The following is a 10,622-nucleotide window of genomic DNA, read 5'->3' as shown; positions in this document are numbered from 1 at the left end:
GAATGCTTTTAATGTGTACAGTTAACACAAAACATTTTACCCTACAAGACAGAATATGATGGTTTTGCAGAGGCGTAATCCATTTGTAATGCTAAAAATCGTAACAAATTCTGCAGAAAGTTGGCCAGACTAAACACAGAAATAGAATGACTGCTTTGCCAAGCTTGACATAATTCAAAGACTGAACAAGTTCATAGAGATATGTAGCTAAAGTTCTGGAATTGCAACACTGCTCATTATGAAGACTTGGCATACTTTGCCATGTATTGTATACCATTCAAATTAATCCAGTTTCTAAAATTTTGTTTAAAATGTTTATATTGCATAATTAGGTTTTTCCTCCAAAAGAGCTTTACTGGCAATACCAGTGTTGCACTATTATGACAAGACCATCAATTTTGTTTTCACTCCAGATTCTAATCTTTCAAATCACTATGTTACATCACAAGCATGGTTGTTTTTGAAATGCGCACAAGGTTCAAATTCAGATCTTCCTCAAATTTTAATTTTCCTCTAAAAAAGTGACAAACTCTGCCTTTTCATCTATGAAATTCGCCTCTCATAAAATATTTACAAAGAGAACTTTAAAATTGGCTATCTCAAACAGCTATTTACAAAGAGTTATTTACAAGACCATCTAAAGTACTACACGATACTAAAATTTCAACTTCACATGGACATTTTCATTTGGTGCCTGGATGAAAGTCAGTTTTTCTTAAAATGCATTCTTTTTTTGAGAGAGAGTGTCGTGACCTGGTTCGTAAAAAAAAAATAAATACAAAACCTGCCAATGTCTGGCGAGAAATACAAGTTGCTAATGTTTGACAATTCACATAAAACTTGTGGTGGTTTTGAGGATTTGTAATCAAAGATTATTCTCTTAAATAAAGAGTACCAGTAAATAGAAAGCATAATGCTCAATCAAAAGATAAATAAACAAATAAATAGGGAGCATTAATAAAGACAGAAAAAAAAAATCTGTTTGAAGTGAATCAAGTTTAGGTAAAGTATATAAATAGAACATAACTTGTTATTTACAGTGATGTACAAAAGAGATCATGCACCCAGCAGTGTGATAAAATAGTAACTTAAAAGGAAACTGAAAATACCAGACATCGGAGGTGATCAACTTCATGCTGATGGTGGTGATTATGCTTTGATAGCAAGAATATAAACAGTACAACAATCCGTTTATGAAGATGTAATTTCAAAGTGTTGCAATAACACAATGTATTCATTTATTTTGCGACACCTGCTGAATATGAAGTTAAAAATCACTGTTTTTTATACTTTGTCCATTTTTGTCTACATAAAAGAGTTTTTTTCTTTCCCTGATTTGCTGTAGCTCTCAAAACTTAGCAATCACAGAATAGATTCACAAAACCATTGATAAAAACGTTGCAAAGTCGTACAAATGGAAACATCCAGTTATCACAAATTGTTACTCTCTTGATTTAAAACAGCAAATTTTTTAAATGACTGTTAATAAAAATGCAATAGGACGAGAACTTGTACCACAGAAAGAAACAAGGTAAGCATCTTTAAATAATGTCCAAATCATTTTTTTTTTTCACATATGAAGCACTTGCCATATCAAGATTTGATAAAATTTTGTTTTTGTTTACATAAGGCAAGGACAGCAACAGCGGGTCATTGTGTGATATGAGCAATGTGCCATAAACCATGATCATTTGCACTTGGACAAGTTAACCAAACAGACATGTTCAAACCTAGGTGAGTCCCATTTGAAGAAAGTACAAGGTTGATAGGAACATCCTAAAACTTTATTTTCAAACAAATTAGGAAAGTTGACTGTATTGGACCCTAAGAGTGAATTGAATTTTGTGCGGGGTAGAGCCCAAAACAGTTTCAAGTACATTGTACCATATGCAGGGCTCAACATCAGTACTTGCCCACTTGCCTGGAGCAAGTAAAATTGTATGTCGCACTTGTAAGTAAAAATATAAAAATGTTGAAAATTACTTGTCTAAACAGATAAGTAAAGTTTCGACTTTGATCAGAAAGTCTGAAGCTCCTCAAATCAATGAATACGTTTGCACTTTCGTTTTTTTTTTCTTTCATTCAGGGCAAAAAACGGTGAAATTTGGTGATTATATGCCTGATAAACAAGTGATTGAAAAAGTTAATGTCGGGCCCTGACATATTGTTCAAAATATCTCCATACGCCACTCGGAGAATTGCAATTTCTAAAACACACATCCCTTCGCAACCTTGTACAGACTTGCATCCAAATAAAAGGCACACACTCAGCACAGGAGCATTTCATGTTTATACACTCTCGCCTATGTTAGTGTGAAGTCACAGCAAAGAGCTATTACTGTTTATACTTTACCAACAAATCCGTTTGGCACAAACAAAGCTTACTCAAGTTACATACATCTAGGAACAAAATGCTGACCTTTTGCCAAGTTCAACTCACAAGGCATTGATCATTCTACCTGGCAGGCATGCCTCGAGTTGAACAATCCGAGAAATGATGCAAGTCTGAGAAAGATTTTGAAGAAATTGGGAGTACTTAATACATGAATCACAAAAGGGATGCAATTTAATATTCTGCACTTCAATGCATGGTTCTTCTAGTGCCTCTAGATGATCTTCTTCAGTCTGACATTCACCAACGCTTGGATTCAGCGGCAGCTAGAACACACAAGTACGCGAAATCAATGCGTGGGAGCTATCCAGCACCTACGAGTGAATACATGTCGTGTGATAGAATTGCATCAAACATCCACTTCCACGTTAGCCCCAACTCCATGCATGGGATAGTCATGATTCAAGAGTTGTTAACACAGCGATCCCACATCCACGGCTGGGCTAGCAAACATTAATCACATTTCCCCTTGGTGATGCCCTCATAGCGACGGCAGAGTAGTCGGAACAGGAGTCGAAGAAACACCACTGTACCTAATGACAACAAAACAGGCAAAAGAAAACAAGGGTTTACATGAAAATGTTTTAAATTGTAAAACATTGGGACAAAAGGTTCCTCACAAGATCAAAAGCATTTCTTCATAGAATCAAGCTGCTCAGGACATTAAACTTTTCATATAATGTATTTAATGGTGTGTCAACCAGATTTTTTTTTTTTTTTTTTTTGCAGGAAGGAAACCCCCATGATAGTTGGTGCATTGGCACATGGTAACAACAGATTTGTGACCGCAAATACAGTCTTCGTGGTCAAGAGATAAACTTTGTTTGAGTCGTTGTACCCTTGGTACCAAAAGTGCAAAAGTAGTAAAAATGTACCGGTACTGGTATATTCTTCTAGCATGTTATGTGGCATAGCAAATGATATCTCTTTGCCAAGAACGTCAACATCTGCAGTTTCTGCTGGGTTTCCGATCGAGGATTGCATGAAACACTTGTTCACATAGCAGCTGTAATAACACAAACAGGCTGTCACTTATTTTGAATGCAGGAATACAAGACCTTCAGATTGTGTCTATGACAGCTACTCTGTAATAATAATGCCTCCGGCCACTTCGTTGGTGGAGGCATAAAAATATAAGTTGATAATTCACCTTGGTGTGAGATAAAACCTCAACAATGAACTCAGAAAGTGATGTTTGGATAGTATGACATGGATTTTGGCTACATTTCCACAATTACTGTAATGAGCAGAATGTAATATAAACATATGTTTCAAATCAAATGCCCTGCGGTGAAGAATCCCAGACTTTTTTGACTGACGAGTCCAACAAAAGCATAAAAATAAGAATGAACCTGACTGAAAGTATTCCAAATAGATTGTTATTATGAAAACCAACAAATCAGAGCTCCAAGCAAGACCAGAAAGCAAAAAAACAAAACAAAACCAAAACCAAAACAAAACTCACTTCTGTGACTTGTATTTTTCCCTGACCGCCTGTTGGTCCATTGTGGGAGCTTTGGCAAACAGCTGATGAAGGTCCTGCACACATTGCCAAATGTCGGACAGCTGGTAGCCGGTGTAATGGGCCATTGTTGCATTCTGGATATAAAAAGGATGGAAAACATTTGCACACAGAGTAGTTGATATTATCCATGCACCCCCATGGGTTTGGTTGACATGCATTTCTTTTTTAACTTCATTTCATTTTATTCATTTCAGCATTGCTTTGAACAAATATCATGAACAGATAAGCAACCAAGGAAAATAATGTACAGCCACTGTTTGAAGTGACTGATCTCTATGAAAGATTTTTTTCTCATTCTCTATTGCGTCAAAGCTTCTCAAGGGCTGATAAAACATGTTGATTAGTAAAATTGAGCTAAATTTTGCATTATTAATAAGCATGATTAATATTCAAATTGCTCTCCACATCAGTCTACATTTGCACAAGGCCCACATCCCAAGCTCTCTTGTGAAGATACATGTACTTGAGTAACAGGTAGAATCCTTTCAGTGAACAGCATGGGGGGGGGGGGGGGGGGGGGGTTGTCTCCAGTACAAAGCTAGGCTGGCCTTTGATTAATAAAGCACTTAATTTTCATCTTGCTGGGCCAGTGGGGCAATACATTCTGCTACCTCTCCAGAAAACTATGAATAACTTGGTTACTGAGTTTGGATATTTGTTTAGTCAAGTGATTCAGGCTAGAATAATGTGTGGATTAATCACATCACATCAGTTCAATTTTGCCTCAGTCAAACTGATTCTCAAGTCCTATCAGATTTGAACTATGCAGATTAGGCAACTACATTTCCTTTGTGGCCACCAGTATAACATTTCCCGCTCAATGTGTAAAGATGGGGCTGCACACATTCACCCATCAAAATCAGTGCAGTTCTAAAGAGCAATTGAGGCGATACTGACATGCTGCACGTACAGAATGCGCCTCTATGGGCATAAATAAAGCCCTATTCAGAGAGACTTTTATATTCTCTGATCTGACACGAAGAGATAATTGATATTTTCAGGAGGCCTTCTTCAGAATAAAGCAGACTTCGGGCAGCTGTGGTAGACAATCAACATTAATGAGCAGTATCAGGGCTGCACACTAACCCATTTCTACTACTGGTCCAACCTGTCTGTCAGACCAGTAGGTACCCAGTTTTTCCCTGTTTTAGTGGTAAATTCTTGAAAAAGTTACTGGTCCAACAGTGATTTTTACTGGTTAGGGACTGTCGGACCAGTCCCAGTCTGCAGTGTGTTGGCAATATATTGCGCTTTTGAATGCAAACTTACTGTTCTGTAACGGACAACTACGAAAATGCATTCTATTGCAGTTTTTGTATACAGAGCGTATAACCATAGAGGCTTCATACACTTACCCAGCCTTCATTGTTGAGCGTATGGTTGGCGAGACAGACAGCTGAGGCTGCAATGACGGATGGGATGTACTTGATGAAGTCATACTCCTGCAGCGTCAACTCAGCCAAGTACTATTAGAAACAAGAGTAGAAAGAATTGTTCATACCCTGGACATTGTTTGGAAAGTTCCAATGTCACCCTTTTGGGGAAGGATTTAGAGAAATGTCTCTACCTTGTCGGCTTTAATAACACCATAAGGTAATATAGGCAGAAATGTCAAAGATTAATGGAAATCAGACAGAAAGTAAGCAACTTCAGGGAAAGCAAATTTACATTTTTGCTAGGGCTAACTTTTGTGAGTTTAAAAATCATGTAAAAAAATAAAAAAGTGCCATACAAGAACGTCTATTATTTCTCTATGGCCTCCATTCATAGTAGATGGAATTGCTGCTAACTCTTTTTGCTGCAATGACAAATTCTTGATTGTTTGATGCTACAAGGATCGAGGGAATGAAACCTATATTAACTGGGAAGTGTAGATCATGCCTTTCTGTTTAGCTCAGATTACTCTTCTGGGGTACTTGGGCTAAAGTGTAAGCTATTAAACTGATCCACGAAAGATCCAAGTGGGGCCGGTCCTCACCTGGGCCAGATGTTCCGTCTTGGTGTTGGCCTGAGCCGCCTTGACGAACCTGGGCAGGAAGGAGTTGATGGTGGGCACGGCGAGGTCAAAGGACAGGACCTTGAGGATCAGGTGTTCCATGCGCAGGACCTGCTTGACGGAGTACGTGTCGTCGGTGATGTAGACAAACTCCTTCACATCGGGTGGGTAGATCTCCTCGTACTTCCTGCATATTTAGGATCAGCAAGAAATTTGCTTCAACGATACTATGAAATATTTTGAAGATAAACAGTAAAATATTTTTAAGGCCTGTTTACAGCCAAACCTTTCAATATGTATTACAAGAGGTCAGATATAACAAAACGACGATTTTGCAGGCCATATTTTTGTTTTTGTGCCCTCATTTAATGAGAAACCCGATACCAATTAACAAGGTAATTGTCACGATTTTCATATCCTTGTTAAACCGAGGTTCTCTGTATTATGATATTTGTATGCATTTATTAATTTAAATCTCCCAAGTACTGTAAAACGAGGAATTTTCGCGTGCACTTTAATTTCGCGAGCGCCAAGATTCGCAAAACTAAAATGCGTGCGAAAGTCCTTGTTTACACTATAAGCATTGAACACCAGTGGCACTTCACGAAAATTTCATGCCGCGAAAAAGGCTATCGGCTCCAATTCGTGAAAAATTCATCCCGCGAATACACTGTATATCATGTTTTACAGTACCTATAAATGAGCTTTTCAATTGCTCCTATTGTAAAATGTTTTGAAGCCCCTTTGCATATTAATTATTCATGGTTGCTATGTCAAACAAGCCTCCTGCAAGCTTTCTGGTTCCAAGGAATAAGATTTGTTGTTGATGTATGCACAAAGTTTGGACACCTGCAAATTGGGCAATTGAGCACACTTTCAGGATGACCATGCCTACTCCCTTTTTACTGATTTTTTTTCACCTCCCTCATAAGGCTATCAAGCAATGCTTTGTGCATGCTAACAAGGATTAGCACATTCTCAAATCCTTTATAAAACTTCTGAATTCTCAAATGAAGCCATGAAACTCGGACACAAGCTTGGACCATCTGAGGGGAGGGGGAATATTATACCTTGGGCTTGACTGCTGCTTGTGGATGAAGCCAGCAAAAGGGATCAGACAATAGTGCATTGTGGTGGCTTTCATTCATCTATCATACAAGTCATGTTCACTGGAGCATGCAACCTTTTGGCGAACAATGGCTTCCCAAGCTTTTATCTCAGGGGTTTGATTTTAAAACACATGCAGGTCTCCTCTTTACAGATACAGACAATGGATACTGCTTGGAGCATCTACACAATAATGAGTATCACATGCCTCCTCCTATCCAACTCCAGCCTTTGCAAGGCTCTGGATTTTTTCCCCTTTCTGCCTTAAGTATTAGAAGTAACAAAGTAAATGGGCAAAAGTGTCCTTGACCATGTTGCAAAACACAGGACAATGTTACATTGTCAACCGAAGATGTCTTGTAGTGGACAAACTTAACCTTCAAGGGGTTTAGAAGCACTTGAAAACTTGCAGAGATTTAACAACTTTAGAAAAACAGCTCAGCTTTAGAAATGTGTTAAAAAAGGATTAGGACTAGCGAGTCTTAAAGTGGTAGCCCATATTGAAAGGAAGTTTTCTATGAAGAGTGCTGGAATCTTGGGTGTGAACCACGTGCAGTTTACCCTTCTATTATGCGGCACTGAAAACTGGGTCTTTCACATGTACACTGGACTTACGAAGCAACAAACATGCTGGCTGTTCCCACCAGTTGGAGTTTGGCTCGCAGGACACTCATTTGCGAGAGGAAGCGGTCGATGAAAGCCGCGGCCAGGTAGAGCGTCTCGTTGTGGAGGCGGTACTCCTCTGCAACCTCGACCAGCCAGTCCACCAGAATGCAGCGCATGCTGTTTGTGATGTCCGGCTGCTTCCTCATGTAGCCGTGGCGGGGTCTGTTCTTTTGCTGGAGGGTCAGGAGGTCAATAAAACTCATTACTTTTGAACAAATCATATGAAATCTGTCATTTTGTGCCAACCCTAGAGTGCACAAGAGAATTTTTCAGGTCAATTTCAGTGGAATGCATATAATAATAGAGCAAGAAGCACCTTTGCTGGTAAAAAAAAAAAAAAATGCATTTATTGCTGCAAAGAGAGACTTGCATTTTTATTTTTATTTACCTCTGCTTCCTTGAGATAGTTGAAGATCTCTTCAGCGTATTCCGGTTCTCCCAACGACAAATCTCTACCTTCAACCTGCACCGTCTCAGGAGATATGCATTTTGCATCAAGTGAAGTATCTAGAAGCATAGGCGAGTCCTCTGTAAAGTAAAAATGAATAAAGAAATGCAAGCATGAACAAAAGGCAAGTAGAAATGTGCAAGCAGCAACTGGGTCATTCTGTAAATTTACTTAATTTTCAGCTACACTCAAGCCAAATGCAGAATTTGCTCTTATTTATACTTTCAACTCTATTATTCCCATGGAATAGGGTCATCCTTTTTTATCTTGGTAGAAACTGGCTTGAAAATGAAAAATAAATAGTTTTATATTCCTAAATCTCATCTCCACATTCCGGCAGATCATACTTTATAGTCTGGTTTTCCCCCAGCAAGTTTTGGACAAAATCTGAAAGTGCTGGTGATATTTTTTTTTTCACTTTAATAATGGAAAAGACTTTTTGGCTTTTTGTTATTGCTTGTCAGACGATTTTGGGAGAGGAGTGGTAGCAAAAAATGTGAAGTCCTTCTTTGCTTATCTTGTAATTTGATGATTTATCATTAAACATTTTAAAGTGGTACTGGTAGGGGGTAGCTTTTTTTTTATTTTTTACTTGTCTACCTATTTGGAAGAGAAGTGGCAGCAAAAAACGTGAAGACTTTTTTTTTTGCTTGTCAGCCGATTCGGCGAGAGAATCATAATTGGGCCAACCCCCATGTAAAAAGGTAGATCCACTCCGTTCCCCCAACCCCACTACTTGGGCACTAGCAGTAGAAAGTAGAATTCCACTCTGACTAGGCTATGCTATCTAACGCTATAATTTTTTAATTCAATCACCATTCACGGCTCAAAATATAAATATCAATCTCTAAACTCTACTAAAGCAAGCTGCAAATAATTCGAACATAACACTGTCCAAAATTTGACGGCCAGCTATAGCATGTAAAAACACCTTTTGCGTGTGGTCGAATTTTGGCACGGGACCAAATCTCCGTGCAGGTTTAAAAAGACCATTAAAAATAAATTTAATAGGGGCCTACCACTATGAAAATCTGCCTGGAAAAAGAAAAAAAAATCAATTCATAACAAGATATTTCACATGTTTCATCATGCAAGTCTTTTCTAGAAGCCCTATGTCAAATTACAGTTTAGTAAAGTGACAGTAAGTGAATGCAACCCCATCCAAAAAAAAAAAAAAGTTTAATTTATTTAGTAAAATTTTTAGTAATTTTACCTGGTGCCGAAGTTATACTCTCTTCATGTAAACTGACATTATTGTCTAGAATATCTGTGACGGATGACAAAGGTACTCTTTGGAGCTGTTGTTGGGGAACCGGTAACGTTAGGGCAGTGTCCAGCAAAACACGTTCATTCTCTTTGTCCGAAGTGACAATCTCAGTTCTTTGTGTGGTTTGTGGGTGCACGTATGAAGATGTTGCGTCGACGTGAACGGCGAAACTTGGTCCGCCCGTAGCGGTTGGGACAGCGAACGCTTTTCCCGCCTGGAGCCTTGACTGCGCGTTCTCATCTTGAAAGATGGGAAATGACCCTTCTCCACCCGAAACCTGCAAAAGCAAAAAAGTGAATAGGCACCCTTGGGCTCAGTAATTTTAATGTGCGAGAAAACCTACAGAAACAAAATACAGTGAAAGTGAAATTGGGTGAAATATTTTGGCTTTGTAAGCGATGTGCGAAGTAGGTTCCTACCGTTGGTAAATTCCCTACGTAGCGTAGGCACGTAGCTTACCCTGAATTGTTTAGCTGCACGGGCTGGCTGTACACGAGTGTTCGTTATCGTGCTCAAGGCCGCCCTTTTTGCAGCCTGTGGTCCATTTCGACCGAAGTTATCGTCTCGTTTTGTCTTCCTAAACTGATTTCCTCCCTGGGGTAAGCTCGTCAGGATATTGCTGCCGATGTTGGAATTTGAGCTGCCGAGCGGGAACGACATCTTGACTCTTTCTGCGCCTTTTTGCTCTCTTTGAATGTGTGCTTGTCCCGCTTGAAATGAACAAGCAACGGTTTCGCCAACTGCTCACAACCCCGCGTATGAGACTTTAGAAGATGGCGATAAGTTTCTGTGCTCACTTTGTGAGCTCAGGGCCAGGAAATGAGGCAAGGTGTGGTTCTCCCAATTCCTCTCGAGGCAAATGACGAAGGAAATGAATATAAATTCTATGTAAATTCCTTGAAAAGAATGCACTCCAGCGACGATGGTGTCAAAATATGGCACAACATTCCACTCGCAAATTGACCAGCTGGTTTGCACGTATAGTAGCTAGCTGTGTGTCGATGTCACACACAACGCAAAGGTAAGGGGGCCTGCTGGTGGGCTGGGGCGCAGTACGCAGTAGCCGCCCACAATAACGCGCTATTCATGCATTCATTCAATCATTGCACGCATAGGATACCATCGCATTTTGAGTTACCCGCTGCCAGCTGCATTAGCCAATTGCACGCGAGTGGGACATACCATTCTACCACAAGGGGAAAAGATTAAGTGCAATGATTC

The 10,622-nt window shown here is 39.3% G+C and overlaps 1 protein-coding gene across 1 annotated transcript; it reads right to left on the bottom strand.

Moving 5' to 3' along the window:
- Nucleotides 1-1,147: 1,147 nt before the first annotated feature.
- LOC139725021 (G2/mitotic-specific cyclin-A-like) lies at nucleotides 1,148-10,349 on the bottom strand. Its single transcript, XM_071636109.1, has 8 exons — nucleotides 9,861-10,349; nucleotides 9,348-9,678; nucleotides 8,075-8,214; nucleotides 7,636-7,859; nucleotides 5,896-6,100; nucleotides 5,273-5,383; nucleotides 3,858-3,991; nucleotides 1,148-2,925 (listed from the first exon to the last, which is right to left on the bottom strand). The coding sequence occupies exons 1-8, from the start codon at nucleotides 10,059-10,061 to the stop codon at nucleotides 2,874-2,876; spliced, it is 1,398 nt and encodes a 465-aa protein (XP_071492210.1). The 5' UTR covers nucleotides 10,062-10,349; the 3' UTR covers nucleotides 1,148-2,873.
- Between the last annotated feature and the right edge of the window lie 273 nt (nucleotides 10,350-10,622).

This window comes from Diadema antillarum, unplaced genomic scaffold (assembly GCF_040938485.1).
Source record: "Diadema antillarum isolate AM-2024a unplaced genomic scaffold, OU_Dant_1.0 seq00000009_RagTag, whole genome shotgun sequence".
NCBI classification, from domain to species: Eukaryota; Metazoa; Echinodermata; class Echinoidea; order Diadematoida; family Diadematidae; genus Diadema; species Diadema antillarum.
This window is presented reverse-complemented; position numbering and strand designations above follow the sequence as displayed.

Excerpts from the sequence above, each read along its gene's own strand:
- LOC139725021 (XM_071636109.1), bottom strand. The coding sequence starts at position 10,061 with ATGTCGTTCCCGCTCGGCAGCTCAAATTCCAACATCGGCAGCAATATC. Across the intron at positions 9,679-9,860 it reads GTGCAGCTAAACAATTCAGG|GTTTCGGGTGGAGAAGGGTC; the intron begins GTAAGCTACGTG and ends TTGCTTTTGCAG. Across the intron at positions 3,992-5,272 it reads CGCTCAACAATGAAGGCTGG|AATGCAACAATGGCCCATTA; the intron begins GTAAGTGTATGA and ends TTTTATATCCAG.